The sequence below is a fragment of the Triturus cristatus genome, chromosome 11 (genome assembly GCF_964204655.1).
Source record: "Triturus cristatus chromosome 11, aTriCri1.1, whole genome shotgun sequence".
Classification (NCBI taxonomy): domain Eukaryota; kingdom Metazoa; phylum Chordata; class Amphibia; order Caudata; family Salamandridae; genus Triturus; species Triturus cristatus.
In genome coordinates, this window is record NC_140594.1 from 287,623,124 (window position 1) to 287,646,658 (window position 23,535).

A 23,535-nucleotide genomic window follows, 5' to 3' on the forward strand; every position below is an offset into this window, starting at 1 on the left:
ATGAAGTGATGAGCCTATTTTAATGTACATTCCACTGTTTGGATTACGTGTTGCTGTGAAAAGTCTGGATGGGCACGCAGTATTCATTTGGAACTTTGAAAATAAAATTTTAAAAAGTGGCATGACGCTGTCTCTGCAGTGTTTTACTAAGCTTGCAAGAAGAAGTGGTTACGAATTTGGGTTTCTAATGATGAATATAGTTCATAAGGAATACACAGATTAATGAGGGAAAAGTTAACCCACTATGCAGTGCGACAGAATGGCGCGAGATGAGTGCTCAGACCTATACTTGCAACTTTCTAAAAGTGTCATTTTCAGAATTACTATTAAAATCTAACTTCATCATCGGTTGAAATTTTAAATTGTGATTCCAGAGACACCATTCTTAGGGATCCCATCCCTCCCTAATTGGAAAGTACACTTATAAGATGTAATAAGACAATCCCAATGTTAACCTATGAGAGAAATAGGCCTTGCAGTAGTGAAAAACGAATTGACTATTTTAACACTCCCTCGATTACCACAGACCGTCTTGTGGTGTTATGTGCTTTGGTGCAAACATTTCTCTATTCTGAGTCTAATAATGGTCTCCCCAAGTCCTTCTCCCTTCGTTTCTGACTTTGAGCTTTCAGGATTACTGTTGATGTAATAAGAATTTGTAAATTCATTTCGTGCTTTTTCCTTCCAATAGGAAGCCCTGGGTATCTAATCCGGATATAACAGTACCGTTCAGACTCAAAGCTAGGTTGCACAGCTACATTGCCTAAATCCCATTGTCAACAAATATGTCCAGTATCTGCTTACATTCTTTTTAGTGCCACACCTCAAACAGTTTGATGTAACTGCCAGGGTAAAGTCTGGGTTTACCAAGCAAAAATCCTTTAACCTCAGATTTTTCATTTGTCATTCCAGGCTCAACTTGATAGTCTCTCAAAGGATCACATTTATTGGAGTTATACTGGGCAACCACTTAGTCTTAGCATTCTCTCCTCACTACAGAGGCTTTTCTCTAATGATTTGAATTTACAACTGCACAACAGCTCAAAGACTCCCAAGCCTCATGTCTCTCTATTAATGTAGCTCACTGGACTGGCTAAAGACCAGGGCCCTTCACAGCATTTTACTCTCAATTGAGATTAAACTTCAGACTTTCAGTTCAGGAAAGTTCAGGAAGATGTTATTTTGTCTTTGTAGTGGCATCATAGATATAATGGATTCAATTTTCCAAAGGGTTGTCCATTCTGACATGTACCTTTTCACATTTCTGTCGGCACATGCTCCTCAAAGTGTGGAAAATAGCTCAAAGTCTGGGAGGAAGCTCACTATCAACAACAGCTCGTGCACTTTGGACTACTTTACAGTTGTTCCTTAAATATGAGGTCTATCACCTTCATTCTGTAATAAAGGCTGTTCCGGTTTTATTGGCTATAGACGTAGTACAGATATATTCTACCTGAATAAACAAAGTATAAATTAGTCCCCGCCTTTTTTAGGGATATTATTGTTTTTAAAAGACTGTACATTTGATGTACTTTTATGGTTTTTGTTTTTTTAAATCAAAACTGAATAAAGAATTATTATATATAGTCCCAGCCTTTTTCTTGTAGTTCCTAGACTTGGTGAATAGGCTCTTCTTACTGATAACTGGTTTGGGGCAAACAACAGTTCTCTGCTGCACCTCGGGATTGTTTTGCCTTACTGTGATCCCTTGTCAGTCGAAGTGGAGGGCAAGAGCCTCTATAAGCCAGAATGTACTCAGTGACATGAAAATGCTACCAGTGGAGGTACTACACTTTGTTTGAAAATGTGCCATGAATTTAAACAATATTTGACAGTCACAATGTAAATAAATAACAGTCCTCTAACGTGAGCTGTGAGATGTATTGTTTTAACAGTACTGTAATTGTAAGCTTACACTTAGGTAACACAAGGGCCTCCACAGGGCTTGCTTTTCAAGTTATCATAAGTAAAATCTCAGCATAGGTAAGATTATCAAACTTCCTGTCTAGTTTTACTAGAATGGGAGTAGAAATAGCTCACCTGATAAAACATTTGCTTTGACATTGGACTTTCTCAAAACATATTCTTATTCCATAAGTGATTTTTGAGTAAAAAATGCTACATCGTCTCGCTTCTAGTATGAGAATGTGGATTTTGCAGAAAGAATCAGACTGTTTGTAGGTCTTAGGCTATGACTCCCTCTCTGTGCTAACGTGCAGACCCGGCCAACCTGTTTAGACCTTTGACTACCTATGGTATTCAGGAATGGCATGGCTTCGACATCCTTCACTATTTTGTCTTTACGTTCCTGTTATTACTGTTGTATATTACTGTTACTGTATATTAATCTTGCTTTGCCCCTATTATCGCCCCGTTTTGTCTGTAGACCTGCTTATGTAAAGTGCTCTGATACCCGATTGGGTCTTGTTCGTGCTATACAAAACTTTTTGAAAATAAATAAATAAAATAATAATAAATAGGCCTTTATTGTCACAGGAAGAGCAATGAAAGCTTTTCTGATGAGTAAAGAAAAAAGAGTCCTTTGTGTGGGCCAATCCAGACATTTGCCTCATCTGATATGTGATACCTGCACCACATGAAACATCTCAGTAACCGCCTTCAAGACATGGGAAATGTTCCATGCTATTACAGGTTCTTTTAGGCAATTCCCAGCAGAGCTCCTAGTGCTGTGCTCACCCTTTGGCAACGAGTAGGGCTTACAAGGATGGGAGAGATTTATTGGTTAACTGAAGTGCTTGAAAACCTTACCAGATTTCCTTTATAGTTCCACACAGTTTACCCCTCTCTTGGAACACCTTTGGAAAAATCATATCTCCTGGCCAAGCTGAAGATCTTTATTACCTGCCTTAGTTACTGCTGGACTGAAGTTTGCTTTCAGGACTGCATGGGTCGGTTTCATGTTTCTGTCACTAGACTTAGTGGGACTTTTTGAAGGTGTCTGTAGGCCTGCCTTTGTGTACCCATGAGCCTGAAAACGCTGTAAGCAGAGCCTGGTGGTTGTGATTCCCAGCCACTAAGGCGAAAAGCATATTTTCAACACAACTTGAGAGGTTTCGGCTGGAAGACCTGTAAGAACGTTTGCTTCATGCACTATGTGCAATAATCATTAGGAGCTGCATATTGACATCATGGATGTTTGTGCTAGTCAAATGTTGTGCTACAACTTTGATTATTTTGTAGCAGGTTTTGAAGTAGAAATTCATGTGGCAGACAAGTATCCTTGTAGACATTTTCTATCTGTCTTTGCAGCCTTTCTCACAAGGACAGATTAGATTTTACTTTAATCGACTATGTACATTTGTGGAAGCGCAAATAATTTAAATCCACTGTACAGAGAAGCTCATTTTGTACTTTATACTTATGATATAAGAAGACTAAAACAATATTGAGTCACTTTTTTTCAAATAAAGAAATCTAAGTATACATTGTGACTTGTTTGGATGTCCATTGAGAAGAGTTTAGTTCTTTGCTCCCTGTAAATGTATACAGTAAATTGAAAATATTAGTTGGTAGGGTTACTGACTAATGCAGACGGTAGCCAGTGCATGGTCATCTATTAACCCAAATCTATAACAATACTATTTTTTACACATCAAGCTATTTGACGAAAGTTATTATTTGCTGTGAACCAACAGTGTTTGTAAGTTACATTCTTCAGAATCTTGGTGGAGGAAACTTGACCTAGGGAATCTGTCTGGTGCCTTTGTATAAAGACTGATTGTCAAAGATGGTGTACTTTTGGAATAAATGTATTTATCAGTTTGTCTGCTTTTAACATCATTTTTAGTGTTTGCTATATTTATATGTCGTTATCCTATCTAGTTCTCTCTTTTACCTTGCAGAGGTGTTCTCCCCTGAATATTGACTTAACAATGGCATTTAACCATAAGGTTGTGGTCAAAGTATTGTAACTACAAGCATATTGTGGACACAATTATTTTTCACTGATGAAGCCTAAACTAATGTAAAAAAAGTTAATGCTTTTTTTAATTGGACTGTATTATGTTTTTATTTAATTATCTATGTTATTGTATTTTTTTTTATTATTCTAAAATAATATTATAGTAATGTATTGTTTGTTTCGAGTTGTTAATTAATCAATTAATTGGATATTTTTTATGTATCTTTTTGGTAAATCTGCCACCCACGCAATCCATGTACTTTCCCCAATGTTTGTTAGAATTGTGTAAATTTGCTCACTGCCCCCAATAAAGTAGATTTTCCCAATGTTTACTAGAATGGTGTTAAAATAGTAAATCGAACCTCCTACCCTATGTATGCACTTTTATCAATATTTTTGGATTGAATTTGCAATAGGAAATCTGATGCTTCGCCCAATGTATACACGTTTATCAACATTTGGAAGGCTGGAGTTAGAACAGTAAATCTGTACTCTCCAAATGCATGCACCGTCTCCCATGTTTATTGGACTGGAGTTAGAGTAGAAAATCTGAGCCTCATTTCCCAATATATGCACTTTCCTCAATGTGAATGATAGTGGAATTAGAATAGTAAATCAGACTGATTCCTGCAATGAATACACTTTCCTCAATGTTTTTTAGGCTGGAGCTAGTGTGGTAAATCCTACCCACATCCCTTCAATGTATGCACTTTCCCCAATGTTTGTTAGGCTGGAGTCGGCATCATGATATTGTTTGTACACCTGTGTGTGGAAATGGTTGAGTAGCATCCAAAGGCCGTCTGAAAAACCTGTGCCTCCCAGTCTTCCACTTCTTCTCATTTAGGGCCTTTTCTCCACTAAGTGTACCAGGCATTCCTGTTCCCTATTGTGTTACCCTTCATTCCAGCTCAAAATATGTAATCCTCAGTCCCCATATTTTCCTAAATGTATGTAGGCAGACTCTGATTCGAGAGACTGCTCTTCCTGCCTCCATATGATCTATTCCAGTGTACCATTTATCTTTAGTTGGTTGAATGATATGGCCTATTCTCGTGCTAGGTGTCTCTTGGTTGGCCACCACCAAGCCAAAATAGACAGAGGATTAGCTTGTCTAACTCTAGTCCCACAGATATTGGGGAAAGTGCACATATTTGGCAGGTATTGGACGAGATTTACTACTCTAGCTCCAGACACAGACACGCACAAGGAAAAGTGCATATATATGGGGGGTGAGATATAAACTTCACTCCCACAAATGTTATGGAAAGTGCATATGTTTAGCGGGTCATATTTGCAATTCTAACTCCAGTCCCACTAACGCTGGAAAAAGTGCATATATTTGAAGTTAAGCCAAATTGTGTTACTTCTAGCTTCACAAACTTTGAGGATAGTGCATATATTTCGAATGTTAATACTACAGTCCTGTGTCAGGACCAGAGGCTCAAATTAAGTGTAATCTTTCTTCAATTTATTAGCTCAGCAGATTAACAGAGATTCATAAGCAACATTAAAGTGAAGGACTTTAAATCTACTGAGTTCAATCAAAAAAAGTCTGAGGTCTATAGATCAGAAAGGTCAGGCACCATATAAAAACATCGGAAGAAACAATTTACTCTTCCTTCACTGCTCAGTAGCCAGATAAATGTTTTTCCTTGAGAGTGTTTTTATGAGTTTATATTTTCTTGATGACTACATGTTAGCATTATTTGTACTAGAGCTCATTATTATTGCTGCCCAGCAAGGGATTATTCTTCATTAGTACTCTTTACTGTTGTTGGTTGCTCAGCAAGTAATTAGTCCTTTCAAGTAGAACAGGCATGACAACAGGGTTCATTGTGAGGATGCGTGGATGCTGGGTGCAAGTGTTGTTTCCTTGTTTGATCCGTGCTCACTGCGTGAAATTGGATCCTCTCCGCGGGCTTCCATTGCACGGATTAACCTCCTCCTTAAGGTAGATGCGTTTTTCTATAGACCGTGAGGTAAGGTTATCATATGGCACCACTGTGGGCACTGTAAGCCAGGTACGCTTGCCCCTCTTTGATCCCCTACTTCTATCAAAGATATGAAGAATGCAAGTAGTGAATGCGCCAGGGCCATCGTTCTTCCTTTAAGATTCATCCAGGTTATTCTGACAGTTTTCCTAATCAGGACTATGCGCTAAAAAAATGGGTCCCTTGATTAAGGTTGGTTGTATTTGAAAACGTTTTGAACAGATTCCTGTTTAGGCTTAGGCCTACCTCCACTCGGCCCATTGAATATAAAGGGGAGCTTACAGCTACAATGGTTTAACTTGCACATGGGGTATTAAAACCCCATCCTTGCCAATATATATATTGAATGTATTTCTGATGATCAATGGCAGGAACCAGGAGTGAGGGGAACCTTATGGAGGTGAGGGAAGGGTAGTTCCCTATAACTCTACACAAATAATTTGTTGATGCCACCCTTCAACGGGCTATGTCCCTCTCCTTGGAGCCCTTGAGTAGGTAAATACTGCTAGTGGCTGCTCAGCACAGCATGTACCCTCCGCTGGGGAAAGACCTGGTTCCTTCCAGACCACTTGTACCCCAAGATGCTTCAAAAAAACATGACAAGGGCAAGGCAAGGCCAAGACTGTGGTATCTCCTCCTTCCGGCACATTTGAGAGGCTCAGACAGGCATTCTTGAAACGTCGAACCACTGTCCATGTGGATCTCTGTGATCCAAGCCAACCTGGGTTTAGCTCTATCGAAGATGAAGGGTTGCCTCTCTGTCAGGACTCAGATGATAGGGAAGATTTAAGTGACCCTGATCAGAGTGATGAATCAAGACCCAGTAGACCATTGAGACCACAGGGTGGTCCCAAATATCCCATGTTGGAGAGCTCCTCCACCTGAGGTACAGCATGAGCTATTGAAGCTGAAGGCATGCTGGACCTGGACGTTATTTCCCACCCATGTGTTTGAGGAGAGGGCTCTGGCAGCATATATGGCCAGTATGTGGGTAATCACATTAGGAAGCCCAGAGAGCACCTTAGGATGGAATGTGCATGCCCGTGCATAGATGGGAATGTCTCAATGAGGCTGGAAATCAATGGCAAAATATCCACCTTTATAACTAAATGTATTAAGGACCCTAATAAGGGGTTCAATCATTCCTGAAAGGCCTGCTAGAATAAACCTTTGGCTATCCTGGTGCTTTTAACAAAGATACTAGATTGAGCCAAGGACACTGGCAATCTGATTTCTCCAAAACTACTGTGAGGATGGGTGCAGAGAGCAATTTGCTTTCTTGAAATTTCTAACTGCGTTGTCTCTACTAACTGAATTCTTTAGGTCCTCATAAAGATAAACCGCAGGTTAGGAAATTGACTACTTCTGAGACTGGCCCAGTAGCTGACAGAGGACTCTTCACTGACCCGTTTATAAAGGGATGGGCACATTTGTTCGAACTTTCTCATTGCTGGACCAGGCACAGAAATCTATGAAGAAGGTTGTTTGTTATGTTATAGAATTTATACAGCCCGTAGCTGCCCCTGCAGTGGAGTTTTCCATTGGTAGTCCATAGCTAAAAACAAACTGCAACAACAGCTTGAGAAGAAACATTCCCCAAAAGAAAATCCTAAGAAGAGAAAAGCCAGGTCTTTAGAGTTTTCCTGAAGGACAAGTTGTTCTGGACATTCCTGATAGACGGAGGAAGCACATTCCAAAGAGCTGGGGAATTTGCTCCGAACGAGCGGCCTCCCACTCTTACTCTCTTAACATGAGGAACAGTGGCCAGGTTACGGTCGACTGAGCGCAAGGAACGTGAAGGTCGATGCATCGATAGCAGATTAGGCTAAATGGGGGGCCCTTGGAAAAGTAAGATCTTATTGGTGGTACACAAGGTCTTGAAGTGCACATGCTTCTCCACAGAAATTCAGTGCAGTTTGCGAAGGAGGCCAGAAGCAAGGCAACATTTCGGGAGAGAAAACAATAGCCTAGCATCGGCCTTTTGAACCCGCTGGAGTCTTCTGATCACTGGCTTATTGACTTCCAGGTATAAAATGTTACAATAGTCTAAAGGGAATAGGACTGCCTGAATGATATTGTCTGGTGCAATGTTCGAAAAATCCAAGAATGGGTTTGAGATCTTGCAAGAGCCCAAAACATGTGCCTGCCACCAATTTTGCCTGTGATTCAAAGGATAGGGTGCTGTCCACCCAGAGGCCAAGATTTTTTACAGTGGTCTTGGGTCGGGGGGTGGGGAGGGGGGGGGATCGAGACACCAATGGTCGCCTCAGGAGTGGGTGTCATTTCATAATGGGAGAATATCTGTTTTGCTTGTGTTTGTGTTTTAATTTAGTACAACACATTTAAAATAAATCACATTTTGAAGAAAGTTGAAAAAGTTTTGCATTTGGTAAAATTAATGAAATCATAACTTGCAATTAGGATTGTTGAAAATGAAAAACAAAAACTATAAGTGATGGTGAGTCGGCATTTTAAAACTAGCCAAAGGGAACATTATAGAGGGGATCTTAAAGTGGTCATAGACAATCTTAAAGATAGACTTGCACTCAGGTCAGTGCCCACTGGTTCCATTTTTGGGGAGGACATGTCTGGTTGGACTACCTGGGATTGACAGACATTTGGTGAACCCAACATCTGGAAGCAAATGACTACATGCTCTGCTTTACTTTGTAAAACACATACTAGACTATGCTACTTTATACTTGCATCCTCCTTGATTCCCAAAATACAAAAATTAGACATTGGACTAATAACTCTATCGGACAAAACTCTGATTTATTGCAATGTCTCTGCAAGACAAGATAAGCCTGCAGTCAAGCAATGTAGATTGAATGAAAGTAGACTCTGAGAAACACACATTAGAGATAACTTTCAAGTACTGACACCTATGTGAAAACATATGATTCAGGAGATGTGAAAGAGAATACAATTTGAGACGTGTTGAAGGGACTGGACAGAGGAAACTTGTTTTTAGCCTCCAGTAGACTGAGCTAAATGAAATCTGAAAAGTAAACCTAACTAAAATAATTGGAAGAGATCCATAAGAGAAAGAGCACTGTTAATATCTTGCATTCCTTGATGGCCATTAGGACACAAATTAAAGCACTAGAAACAGACAAAGCTGGGTACCTGCTTCTCATATTTAAACATTACTGCTACAGACAAGGGAATAAAGTGGAATTATTCTAGCGTGAAAATTAAGGGGCAGCATCACAAACAATAGCATTAAAAGCATATGAGTTGCATATGGCTCCCAGAATCCATAAATGCAGACATAACGTAGGTCATTCAGCACATTTTCTGACGGCCTAATAAAGCAGGTGAAATTTCTCTAGGCAAGGGCACAGGCACATCTGCACCAGACCGCCCTTCGAACTCTTCTTCCAGCACCAGCACAGGACGACATGTTGATTCAAACTATTGAGGAGGTTCTTGGAGCAATACCTAGGCTAAAAAATGGCAAAATTCGTGAGCTACAGGTTTACCATAAGCTTTTACAAAACCTGTTGCAGGATATTAGCAGCAATCTAGATGAGAGTTTCCAATTTGTTCGCTAAAACTAATGTTATTACATTCTTAATTACTGAGACCACAATTATGATAATACCAAAAGTAGGCAACAACCACTCTGGAGTTGACTTATGGAGACCATAATGATTATGAGATATAAATGTAAACATGTTTAGGGGTAAATTAGCAGCCAAGCTAAGTCCCGTACTTCTGGACCTGATAAACCCAAAACAATCAGGAGTTATATCAGGGAGAAAGTGTGGAGATAATCCGAAAAGATCCTACATATCTTAGACATCGTTCATAGAACCCAAAAGCTGGCTAACTTGATTGTCCTAGATACTGAAAAAGCATTTGACTGGTAATCCCGCATTTCCCTGCTCAAGCCCTAGATCAATAGGGCTTCATGCCAATATATCGAAAATAGGTGGCAGCGGGACATCAAAACTATAGTTACGGCAAATTGGTACTCATCCTCAGAGGCCCCTATTCATTGAGGATCAAGACAAGGATATCCGCTATCTCATTACACTTTGCTGGCTGTGGAATGCATACCATGAAATTACAGCAACTCCGGAATAGGAATTGCCAAGGACTCTCCTAAACTAAAAGTATGTGCAGATGGTGTCTTATGCTGGCAGATTGTTAATTCCATTTGAAGACTGATGAACAAACTACCAAATTATGGGGAGGTGTCCAGCTTCGAAGTCAGTTTACAGAATTCACAAATCCATTATGTATCTCTTCCTCTGATTAGGTAAAAGGTTTGCAAACACACTTCCCCTTCGCTTGAGGTATGTAATCTTTGATGTATCAGAACTTCAAATCACCCCCACCTGTGAGCGTCTGGTAGCTGCAATTTACACACTGCTCCTGCAAGACTTGTAAAAGAATTTGTAAACATGGGTGGCCTCTCCTGGTTCAGAAGATGGGCCACCATTAGAATGATAGTTCTCCCCAAAATCTTGTACCTCTCCTGGACACTCGCTTTAACAGTACCATAATCGCTACTGAGGAAAATTCACAAGGCACTGGGCAACTTTCTTTGGGTGAGGACAAGCAAAAAGGATTATGACACTGAAAAATGGTGGCTTGCGTCTAGTCAACCTGTCTACTTACTCTGAAGCTTTCCAGCTGTGTTCCCTGGTGGGGGCGGGTGGGGGTAGAGATCACAATCTGAAAAGCAGTGGCTTATTGATCAAACTTAAGCCGGCATCACCATATAGAAAATACTAACAAGAGGTCTTCTGGGACAGAAAAAATCTTTGGCCGTGGAGCACAAATCAGAAGCATACTTAATGGTAGTAGGCTGCTTTTGTAGCTTACCTGTCTGTCATCTAAATTCAGAGAACTAAGGTTTCCCGGATACCGAAAAGTCGGAAACATAGCTTTAAAAGACTGCTGGGCATCTGTTAATCCACAAACTGGCGCCAGAGAAAGGGGGCGGTGTGAGGGAAATGTCTACTGGGTGTTTTATTTTATTTATTTTCTTCAGTTGTTGTCGAACCTGGATTTGGGGTATTGACTCTTGCAGGCCAGGGCATGTAAGCAAATAAACTGTACACTTCTTGAAAAACGTAATACAATTATTTGAACCATAAAGAATAAAATTCTTAGTAAAAGATACCTTTGTATTTATTGCACATACCGCATCCTTTAAAATATTGTGCCAGTAAACTGCAATTACTTGGTGAGACATATTTGTAAACAGTGCTCAAACAACGCACTACCACATGCACATTGGTTCACAGATTATTTTGCCCTTTATACTGCATCCCCTCACCGATATCCTGACATGTTTAGAAGTACAAACAGATGTAATGGAGGAACCGGTGCCCCCTAGTACCTTCCAAAACACTGTGTCAAAATCTGTTCCGTGGAATTTATCTGGCACCCCGGAGGTTGTGATCTTGGGACCCAGCAACGTCACAAACTCTTCAAAGTCTACCTGCCCGTCTCCTTGAAAGGAAGTGACATCAAAGTATTAGACAGAAAAATAAAAGAAACTGACATCAATAGCACAGATAGAAAGCATGAGTTAAATATCAAACACTGGAGATGGCATTACCTCTACGTCCCTAGTCCTTGACCCAGTCATCACTAATGAGGTATTCCACTTGACAGGAAACAAAATAGGAAACGCTTTTAGGCTCCACCCACCCTCCTGCCAGGGGCTATAAGTACATAGCCAACAGAAAGCACATCCTGTTTTGTTTCCTGTCAGCGGACCTGACAGGGACGCTTGGGTAGGTGCTGGGCACTTACCTGCTTCTTGTTGTCCTGTAGTTTCCTCCTCTGCTGGGCTCTGGGGGTGCTCATGGACCTTCATGGGAGCTACTTGAGTCGGGCTGCTTGGCTTCCTGGACTCCTTCGGGTTCCTGGTTACCGGTTCTGCTGAGCTGCGCTGGTTTCCTAGGGTCCTGTTGTCGGGTGAGTCCTTCCCTGCTGCGCCTCCCTTGCGCTGTGGTCCCGCCTATCGACCGCTGCAGCTGGTTTGGGGCTTTGAGTCCTCTTTTCTACCAGCCTTGAGCTGTCTGAGGAGTCCTGTGTTTTGCGTTTTCTGTGGTGCGTCAGGGTTGGGATCCGGACGCTCCCTGTGCAGCGCGTCTTTTCAGGGCACTCAGATTGTGCTCTGAGTGCTCCGGTCTGCTTCTTTGTTGTGACGCTCAGACGCGGACTTTGGGAGCACCCGGGGTGGGGTCCGGGCGCTCCGTGTGCGGATTTTATTTTTTCGGTGCACTCGGGTTGGGCTCCGAGTGCTCCGATGTGCTGCTTTTCGGGCCGTTCAGGCGCTGCCTTTGTGGAGCGTCCGAGGTGGGGTCCGGGCGCTCCGTGTGCAGCGGGTCTTTGGGAGCACTCGGGTTGGGTTCCGAGTGCTCGGTTCTGCTTACCTATGTGCCGCTGCTGATGTGGTGCGCACGGGTGGGCTCCGGGTGCTCTGCTGCTCCGTGGTGCTCCGTGGCGCTCCGTGGCCTTCGCACTGAAGTCTTGACGAGTTTCCGGCCTTCGACGGACGTGATGGGTGATGTTTTGTAGTTTTGGGATTTGCAACGCCCCTTCCCGCCTCGCTTTTGGTTTATGCTCAGCTGTTTTCCCATGCCAGTTGATTGAGGGCGGTTTCCGGCTTGTTTTTGTTGAAAAGTAGGGGGGGTCGCTTTCTGGTCTGTTCCTGTGTATGTTGGTTGTGTGCGCTGGGTCCTGTCTTTGGTGTTCATGATGGGGAAACATCACAAGAAGATAAAGCATATGTCTCTTGTTTCCTCTTCCTCTTTCCCTGCTGACAGTGGTGATTCTGCCCCTGCGGTGAAGCGTGCCAGGTTGGATGACGGCAGATTAAAGCGCCTGATTTTGGAGACTTTGTCTGATCTGAAATTCTCCAAGAAGTCTGCTGGGGGTTGTTCTGCTGGAGGTGTTGTTCTCCATTCGGACATTTCTTCCTCGGATTCTTCTGATGCCTCTTCCTTGGGGGCGGGGGATCTAAAAGGCAAATATGTTTCCAAGGAGTTGTTGCCTGACCTTCTTTCTCATGTACGTGAGAACATGGGGTTTCCTGATGATGCTGTGGCCAGTTCTTCCACGGATGCTGTTCTGCCGCAGTTTCGAAAGCCTGTTACTACTTCTCTTCCTATCCATCCCTTTGTGATGGATGTCCTCTTGAAAGAATGGAAGGATCCGGATCACATCATGTTGCCACGCTATATGTCCAAACTGTATCCTTTGCATGACATGGAGGAGTCGTTTCCTGAGTCGGTGCATGTTGATTCCATTGTCGCCAGTTTGGTGGGTCGTCGCTCTATGGCGGATGATAATATTCTGCGTGATGATGTGGATAAGAAAATTGACTCTGCGTTGAGGAAATCTTATGCTGGCTCTCACCTTGATATCTGTTCTGGTGTCTATGGGGCTTATGTCGCTCAATCGTTGTTGACAGACTTTAAGTCCTTGTTTTCCACCATGCAGGAAGGAGGCAGTTGTCCGGACTTGCTGGAGTCCATGGAATGTCAGGCTGAATTCCTCTCGGACATTGCCTTTGATTCTGTGCGCGCTTCTGTCTTGTCCTGTGGTTCTTCTATTGCTGCTTGTCGCAACTTGTTGCTGAAGGGTTGGAATATGGATGCCGCGCAGAAATCCATGGCTTTGCGCTTGCCCTTTACTGACCCTCGTCTTTTTGGGGATGCTCTTGAGGATAAGCTTCACAAGGTGTTCAAGGAGCGGAAGCATTCCTTTTCCTTCCGTCGACAGCCTTCTCGCAAGGATTTTTCTTTCTCTCATTCCAAGACCTTTCGTCAGCCTTCCAGGTTTCAGCAGTCCTCCTTTAAGGGCCCGAGAGGTGCTGGTAGGGATGTCCCCCAGAATTTCCGACGCCCTTGAACCAGTCTCGGCGTCAGTCTTTGGTGGACGGTGTTCGCCCTTTGTTCTTGAAGAAGGCGATTGTGCCCGTTCCCCGGTTGGAGTTGGGTCTGGGGACCTATTCGATTGTCTTTCTTGTTCCGAAGGTCACAGGAGGTTTTCGGATTGTCATCAGTCTCCGGAGTCTGAACTTGTTTGTCTGGAAGATCCCATTCAAGATGGAGGCCTTGCAACGGGTGATACCTTTGATTCAGGCCGGATGGGTGTTTGCTACGCTGGATCTCCACGACACTTATCTTCATGTGCCTGTGGCTCTGGAGAATCAGAAGTTCCTGTGCTTCTGCCTGGAGGGTCGTCAATAGCAGTTCTGTGTCCTTCCGTTTGGTCTCCGATCCGCTCCCCGCGTGTTCACCAAGGTGGTGGCTCCCTTGGTGGCCCATCTTCACCTCCTGGGTGTGTCGGTGTTCCCTTACTTGGACGATTGGCTGCTCTAGGCTCCTTCCCCCGCGGTCCTGTCTCAGCACTTGTCCTCGACCATCCATACGCTAGAGCGGCATGGGTTTCTTGTGAACTTTTCCGAAATGCCAGCTACTTCCTGCAACTCGCAGGTCTTTCATAGGGGCCGTCTTCGATTCGATCCTGGGCAAGGTGTTCCTTCTGGATTCCCGGCTTGGGCGACTTCAGTTCTTGTTGCGGAGGTTGTTGTCCCAGGCTGCGGCTCCCCTCCTTCAGTGGCTCGAGGTTAAGGGTCATATGGCTGCTACTGTCTTCACGGTGCCCTGGGCCAGGGTTCATCTTCGGCCTCTGCTGTGGCATCTTCAACGTTGGGTGCCTTTTCCGGTTCAGGACTATGCTCTCTCTGTGCCAGTGTCTCTGGAGGTTGTGTCCCCTCTCCAGTGGTGGCTGGATTCCTCCAATCTCTCCAAGGGAATGTGGATTCATCTGCCGCCTCCAATGGTGTTGACGACGGATGCCAGTGCGTCCGGTTGGGAGGCGACACTGGGTCTTTGGGCTGTTCAGGCTCGTTGGCTCCTGTCGGATTCCCACCAGTCCACCAATTGGAGGGAGCTGTCTGCGGTGTACTTCGTTTCTTCCTGGGGCGTCTGCGGGGGGGCAATGTCCTGGTTCGGTACAACAACTCGGTTACGGTGGCTTACATCAACCACCAGGGCAGTACTCACAGTCCTTCTTTGAATCTGGTGGCCTGTGCAATTGCGGGTTGGGTGGAGTGTCATCTTCTGGCCTTCTCTGCTCAGCATATCAGGGGTGTGGACAATGTGGTGGCAGATGCCTTGAGTCACAGGTTTCCGTCTTCTCCCCCAGGATTTTCCGGATGCTCTGTCGGAGGTTCCGGACTCCCCAGCTGGACTTGTTTGCCTCAAGGACCAATGCACAGCTTCCCCTCTTTTGTTCTTGGACTCCGGGGTTGGGTGCTTGGGGGGTGGAGGCGTTGTCTCTCCGGTGGCCCGCTTAGTTGCTGTAAGCCTTACCCCGTTTCCCCCTGATTCCGGCCTTCTTGCTGAAGGTCCAGCGGGTGGGTACCCGGGTGGTGGCTGTCTTGCCTCACTGGCCTCGGAGGTCCTGGTTCCCGTTGTTGTTGAGCCTGGCGGTGGGTCCTCCTTGGATTCTTCCCCGCTACCCATCTCCCCTGAGGTCGCCCTCTCCCTCCATCCTAGTCCCTCTCACCCTGGCGGTCTGGAGGTTGAACGGATGTCTCTTGGGGTCCGGGGTTTGCCTGACCACCTCATCACTGTGATGGAGGGCTCCCGTAGGAGTTCCACTTTGTCCTCCTACTCTAAACATTGGGCTTCTTTCTCCTCCTGGTGTTCGGGGCTTGGTCGGTCTCCTACCTCTTGCCCTATCGCTTCTGTCCTTCAGTTTTTTCTGGATAGGTTTCAGAAGAACTATGCCTTATCTACTCTGAAGGGGCAGTGGGCTGCTGTTCGGGCGTTCCGGGATCCGGCTTCACTCCCATCTTCGGATGGGTTGTTGATTTCCCGGTTGTTCCGGAGTTTCTCTCTGTCCTCTCCTTCTGCTCGTTCTCCGGTTCCTCCTTGGGATCTTTCTTTAGTCCTGGGTGCTCTGCAGTCCTCTCCTTTTGAGCCCTTGGAGTCTGTTGACCTTGAGTTCCTCTCTTTTAAAGTGTTTTTTCTGGTTGCTGTTACTTCTGCTCGGCGGTTGGGTGAGTTCACTGGCTTGCGTTGTTCTCCCCCTTTTTTACGTTTTACGTTTCTTGGATGACGCGGTGGTCCTTTCTTTGGATCCTGGGTTTGTTCCAAAGATTCGTTCTTGTTTCCATTGCTCTCAGGAGTTGATTCTTCCTTCTTTCTGTCCTTCTCCTTCCTCGCCTGCTGAGTTGTTGCTTCACTCTCTGGATGTGAAGCGTGTGTTGTCTATTTATGTTGCCTGCTCTGCGTAGTTTCGTTCTTCCGACTCTCTCTTTGTGACCTTTGGTTTGGCTGGTCGAGGTAAGGCTGCCTCCCGTCTTACTCTGGGTCGCTGGTTCAAGGCTGTTATTTCTCTGGCTTATCAGGGCCCTGGTTTGCCTTGCCCTTCTGGGGTTCAGGCCCGTTCCACTAGGGGTGTTTCTGCCCCCTGGGCTGCTTTTCATGGGGTTTCCCTCAATGAGATCTGTCGGGCTGGGACTTGGGCTTCTGATTCTACTTTTGTGAGGCACTATCGTCTGAATTGTGCTCTGTCTGACCGGACAAATTTTGGTTGTGGTGTGTCGCGTGCTGTGGGGGTTGTCCCCCCTCCCCCCCCCCGATTCTGTGTGTTTAATAAAGATTTTTCACTTGCTGCACTCCACTTTTGTGTTCGGTCTATGTTCTCTGTGTGGTTTGCCAAAGGCCTGCTTGTGGGGTTGTTTTGGTATGCATCATTAGTGATGACTGGGTTGAGGATGAGGGACGTAGAGGTAATGCTATGATTACTTACCGGTAATCCCCATTGCTCTTAGTCCTACTCATCCTCGACCCAGTCATACTTCCCACCCACCCTCCATGTTCAGGCCTTTGTTGCTTGGTATGTCAGGATGTGCTTTCTGTTGACTATGTACTTATAGCCCCTGGCAGGAGGGTGTATGGAGCCTAAAAGCGTTTCCTGTTTTGTTTCCTGTCAAGTGGAATACCTCATTAGTGATGACTGGGTCGAGGACGAGTAGGACTAAGAGTAATGGGGATTACCGGTAAGTAATCATAGCATTATGAGACAAACAAGGGTGTCCTACTAAATTGTGTGAAGAGGTCAAATGTCAAAATAGCAAGCAATGTAAAAATATCATACATTTCATATAGAGTATCATCAAAGAAAACATTTTAGGGAGTCATATTACAGATGAAAATTAAGAAAGGCAGTGACATCAGAAGAGGCATTCTAAGCATAGGAAGGGAATGAACATTACAGGAATAGGAAGGGTAGGAAAGTTTCTCTCATTATCAAATAGAAAGGGAATGACCACAAAGGAGGTCAACAGGAAATGAGGCAGGCACCGTAGCGGTCAGGTGGGAATGGAATGAACATCACACGGATAACAAGCATTGGCAACACCAGTAGGCCTGTGTTTAATATGCTAATGCAAGTGGCATAAATTCATTAAACCAAGGAAACATTAAACTGTCACTATTAAAAGCACCTTTGCTTTTGATACTGTTGTGCTTTTGTTTCCATGGCACATAAAGGTCGGATGCCAAGTGAACCATCATTATCGTTATTCATCAGTTTCTGTACGCTAGAAAGAAAGGTAGATTACAATAAAGGCTCCCATACCACCTGACTTTCTTTTGGTATAGAACACTGTATGGAAAGTAAGGGAGCTTACATACAGTATGGACAGCCATTCATTTCTTGAATGGTAAAGTTGGCCGCCGTGAGTGCACAAGCTTGAGCATTCTCACAGCACTTATGTGTCGCGATGCATGCTTGTGCTGTGACCATACGCGCCAGTGGAAATTTTGGATTTTAACGTTCCAGTATGGCCAACTGCTCAGTCGCAACGGTAAATGTAAAATAAAAATAAAGTGCACCTGACTGCATCCAAGTAAGGCAAGAGACCTGAAAACTCTTTCTACTGCCGAGCCTTTGAAGAAAAAATATTTGGTTGGACATGGGGTCACTGGAGTGAAAGTAAAGAGAGCGCAAGAGATGAAGACTGCTGATTTAAAACAAAAGCTATTGAAGGTATTATTAGTGATGTGGACATGTGTGTGTGGACTTCTTGGTAATGCAAAATGCTGAGGGGTAATCCCAGAGTTGATGGGCCAGCCTGCTAGCTAGTGCCTACGGTCAGCTGAGCCACAGTAGCCAGTTGTTGAATGGAGCTATCCAAAAGCCACTTTCTGTATCTGTTTGTCTTTGTATGCTGTGTGTTGTATGGGTGTGTGGTGTGTGATTGCAGTAGCTATTGCCAGACCGCTCAAGCTGTCTGTAAGCAAGACCTGAAAAGGGAAAATAATGATTTACAATAGTGGTACTGCTATAAAAAGCGAAAGGGATGGACATCACAGGAATATACTATGGGAAGGGAGTGATGAACTTTGCAAGAATAGAAAGGGAAAGAAATGATGGGCATCACTTGTGTGAGAAGGTGAAAGGAGGTGAACACGAAGGGAAAGGAGATGACCTCACAGTGATAAGAAGATCAGAGGAAGTAACATCTCCAATCTCGACTCCTAACGTCAGTGCTATAGACAGTGAAGAAAGAGGATATACATTTAGAAGGAAGCGTGATAAGGTGTTCCATTGAGGATTGAAATGGAAAAAACGCATTGGTAAATGCATTAGGTTTCTCCTCTGTGATTAATAATAAGCTGTTTTTTGTTGTAAGTTGTAGCTTGCTGAGTAGTTGTACAATATAAGTTACAGAAAGTCTGTTAAAGTGTTATGACTTAGTTTATGCACAAATAGGCAATATATTGTGCTTTTACTAGTGGTATAGTGCAGGTAAGTGATAGCAATATTGTGATAAAACGAAAGAGGGAAATAATAGAATTAATTGATGTAATAGCAATATTATGTGTTTAGAGCAGTTTTGACAACGTTTGGGCTGGTGTCACTGCACCTGCTGCTCCATTCAAATCATACCCCTAGTGCCTGTAAGGTAACTGCACTTGTGACTGCCTGTTTAGTAGTAAAATATTGCAATATTTGGTGTTTAGAGGGGTTCCTAGAGCTTTGGGCCCCGTGTCACTGCACCTGCTGCACCATTGAAATCATAACCCTAGTGCCTGCAAGGTAACTGCACTTGTGTTTGCTAATTTAGTAGTTAAATATAGCAATATTTGGTGTTTAGAGGAGTTCTGACAACTTTTGGCCCCCGTGCCACTGCACCTGCAGCACCATTTAAAGCGTGGCCCTAGTTGCTGCTAGATAACTGCACTTGTGACTGCCTCTTTAGTAGTAACATTTTGCAATATTCTGCGTTTAGTGGGGACCCTAGAGCATTTGTCCCGGTGCCACTGCACCTGCAGCACCATTTAAATCATGGCCCTAGTGCCTGCTAGATAACTACGCTTGTGACTGTCTGTTTAGGTGTAAAATATAGCAATATTTGGTGTTTAGTGGAGTTATGATAACTTTTGGCCCCAAATCAAGCCCTTTTTAACTGCAAGGTAAATGCAACTGAGACTGCCTGTATAGTAGTAGCAATTTTAGGTGTTTAGAGGAATTCTGACAACTTTTGGGTACTGTGCCACTGCACATGTTGCACCATTCAAATCATGACCCTGTTGTCTGCAAGGTAACTGCACTTGCAACTGCCTGTTTAGTAGTAGACTATAGCAATTTTCGGTGTTTATTGGGGTGCCTTGGAATTTTGGTCCTGGTCTCACTGTACCTGCTGCACCAGTGAAATCATGACCCTGTTGTCTGCTAGATAACTGGACATGTGACTGTCTTGTATATTAGTAAAATGTAGCAATAATCTGGGTTTAGTGGGGTCGCTTGAGCTTTTGGCCCCTGTGCCACTGCACCTGCTGCACCAATACAATCACGTCCCTTTCAACTGCGAGGTACCTGTAATTGTGACTGCGTGTTTAGTAGTCATATATAGCAATATTATGTGTTTAGAGAAGTTCTGACAATATTTGGGCTCTGTGCTACTGCACCTGCTGCACCATTCAAATCATGACTCTGTTGTCTGCAAAGTAACTGCACTTGTGGTTGCAAAGTAACTGCACTTGTGGTTGCCTGCTTAGGAAACAAATATAGCTATATTAGGTATTAAGTTGAGTGTCTGGAGCTTTTGGTCCGGGTGCCACTGCACCTGCTATGCTATGTAAATCATGTTCCTAGTGCTTGCTAGATAACTGCACTTTTGACTGTTGTAAAAAATAGCAATTTTAGGTGTTTGGAGGAGTTCTGACAACTTTTGGGCCGAGTGCCACTGCACCCGCTGCACTATTCAAATAATGACCTTGTTGCGTGCAAGATAACTGCACTTGTGACTGCCTGTTTAGTAGTAAAATAGAGCAAATTTGGTGTTTAGTGGAGTTGTTACAACTTTTTGGCCCGCGGCTACTGCACCATTCAAATTATGACTCTGTTGTCTGCATTGTAACTGCACTTATAGCTGCCTGTTGAGTAGTAAAATATAGCATAGCTCTTGTATATTAACTTTATTTTTAATGTGCAATATGTATTACAAAATTCAGAATTTGATCATAATGACTAAATAGATTATGTTGAAAAAATCAATCTGATAATGCCTACAAAGTGTAAAGATAATTTCTAAGACGTGAAAAGGACATGCTACAAATGTTCTAAGGCTAAAGCCAGGGTGGCTCCTCCGCATTGACAGTGGAGCATAGCCCAACTGCCTGGTTCAGAGCCAGCAAATGAAAAATAAAATGATGTTCTTGCATTGTTTTATTTTGCATTTGCCAGCTCTGAGCTAGCGCTGTAGGGAGGGGTGGGCCGAGGCATGGGACTACCTAAGTGCTCATGTGTGTTTTTTCGGCCGACTCAGGCCGACCAAAACACACATGTGCACTTAGGTTTCTCCAGACCGGCTGCATTGAGCAGCCGGGCTGGACAAACCCCCACAGATTCCCTGGTCTGATCGAAGCATCTTTCTAGCCCACTCAATCCAATTCCAGCGCTGCTCTGCAGCACGGGGATTGGATGGGAGTCTGTCCCAGGGGCTTTTGGGACCAGGAAGTGGAGAGGCAGCGCGACCCATTTCTGGAGATGGCTGGCAGCTAAAGGTACGAATTTTTAAAATTAAAAATGTTTTTTCTAAATCTCCGCACTCCCCCTTCCGCGTTTCCTCGAGCTCCCCCACCACCCTTTTTTTGTGGCAGTCGCCTATGGCTAAAGCATCTGCTTCACACAACTAAGTGATTAAAAGCAATCATTCCAGCATACTGTTAGAAGCTGTCTGCATTTTCTGTGGGAAGAGATCTTATCTTGCCAGTGAATGGCGCTTAAACAGTGTAAACAGCTTTAGTAGAAGTATCGTATATGCGTGCAGCCAAGGGGGGTTAACACAAAAGCGAATGAGCATAGTAATTCGGCAATGGGAACTGATAAGAGCCCCCATTTAAGATACATTAAATACAAGAGATTTCACAAGCACAGCACAAACGATGTGCAGGCGAAACCTAACAGCAGATAAAAGGGATAAACAAGGAAAGGATGAAACATGAGAGGGGCTAATAGTGAAAGGAAGTAACATCAAATGGATAAAGCTCGAATGTACTAAAACGTTCAGAATTATTTAACGTGTTCTTACTACACACACGTCATAACTTGCTTAGTGGCTTGACCCAGTGTTCTGGTAACACTTATAGAGGCTTTTTTTTCTTCTCAGGTGCTGGGCCAGAAAGTGAAGAACTACATTCTCAGGCATGAGTGACAGCAGGTAGAAGCCAATGATATTCAAGCTCCCTTGTGAGCTTGAATAGCACTTAAAAGATCACTACCACACCTCAGTCATGTAAAATGACTTATCTGTACTAGGTAAGCCAAAAGTAACCATGAGAGAAAATATGAAGCTTACAATTTGCCTAAATGATCAGAGGGAGGGCAGCAATCCAAAGATTTAGGAAGGGTAAAGAGAAAGAGGGTAAATTAGCTAAAGAGTAAAGTGAAGGGTATAATGATTCCAAAAGTTAACAGCAGACTTTTTGGGTTAATTGAATACAAGTGAGAAGTGCAAGGAAAAGCATGAGACCATATCTTTGCTTTCTTCCCTCTCTTTCTTTTTCTGTTCTACTTCTTGTTCTCACTCTTCCTTTCTCTTTCCCTTCCTGACGTTTTCATTCTCTTTTCCTCCCCCCCACACCTGCCTTCTTTCTTTTGCACCCTGGAAGCGAGAAGGCTTGCCTATTTTTTCTTTTCTTAATCAGGAGTATGTAACTCAGTACTCATCAATGTAAGTGACATGGGAGTTGAATACTTCCTTCAGTGTTACATCAACTATATATGTTTTCAATTGAGGCTATTTAAAAAATCGCAGTTAATGTGATGCTTTGCGTGGTTTGTGCTAGCAAGTATACAGTTAAACTAATCACACAAAATCTCTGGTAGATAGAAAGGATGTGTATAAAAATTAGACCACCCTTCCATTTTCAACCCCTATATGGACAACACATTTATTTTTAGCTGTTTTCAAATATATTCCCTGCCTTTTCATAAAAAAATCACATCAATATGTGACATAATATATATGGAGAGTAAACATTCCGCTGAGATTTTCTTAAGCAAACTTTTTATTCATGACAGAAAACGGCTTGTTTTTGCCTCTTACATTTATGTCATTATCTGCTATAGAAAGGTACATTGATTTTATAGGAGCTCTCTTAACCGTAAATGACCAAAATGAGCAACGACAAGATATATGTTGGTCATTAAAAAACACCTTGGAACAAGTAAGATGCCCTTGTTGTTGTCTCTGCATCCTTTTTCTGATCAGCTTCCCTTCAACCCTCTCACTGCCCCTTAACCCAATCCAAAGTGACTACTAATAAACTTCACTTACTAGCTCCTATTACTGCATACTGATTCATGACATGTAACATCTTGTGCCTCATCTTCAACGGCTTACAGGTATTGTCACATGCCATTTGGCCTGACTACCACTGTCTTCCAGCTGATAATCTGCAATGGCTTACAGGTATTGTCAAATGCCATTTGGTCTGGCTACCTCAGTCTTCCAGCTGCTATCGTAAAAGATCTTTGATGGTGTCATGTACTTTCAAAAGAAAATTTCGATATTTGGGGAAGATGTAAACCAACATGATGACAATTTGAAGTAGGTATTAGGGAGCTGGGAAGAAAGTGGTAATTATTCATCACAAAAGAGCTGCTCCTAGTGTGATAACCCAAACGAGTTACAAGAACGTCGTAAGTGTGGGCATCTCACAAAAAGATACGGACTGGTCTCACACACCACCTGGTGTCATGCTTCATCATTGACCAGTCCTCGCCCTCCAAAACCTTCGTTTGATGGAGGGCGGGCATACACTTGACGGGAGGACCGGGAGCGGACGTATAAGTTTCGGGACGCATTGATCACAAGTTACAAGGAAACATAACTGTGGTTTCTCCTCCGCCCCTTCCCCCATGGGACAAGTTGTCCAAATTACTAGGGCTTCACTATTGGAAGCAGTTCTAAGACGGTGAAGTGTGACTTATGCCACACTCCCGCAGTGGTTACACATTACCAAATTTGGTAAGAACGGAGCCCTTTATTCTTCTTATCTAGGTCCTGATGAATGCCACGGACCCTTCGGGGCCATCCAGGCAGAAACATGTCGACCATCC

The 23,535-nt window shown here is 43.7% G+C and overlaps 1 protein-coding gene across 1 annotated transcript in view; it reads right to left on the minus strand.

The window, feature by feature from the left end:
• Positions 1-23,535, minus strand: part of CABP7 (calcium binding protein 7) — a 643,042-nt gene that overhangs the window by 66,282 nt on the left and 553,225 nt on the right. Inside the window, exon 3 of the mRNA XM_085633488.1 lies at positions 11,270-11,382. Within this exon, the coding sequence (XP_085489614.1) occupies positions 11,270-11,382 (113 nt within the window). The remainder of the gene's footprint in view (positions 1-11,269; positions 11,383-23,535) is intronic.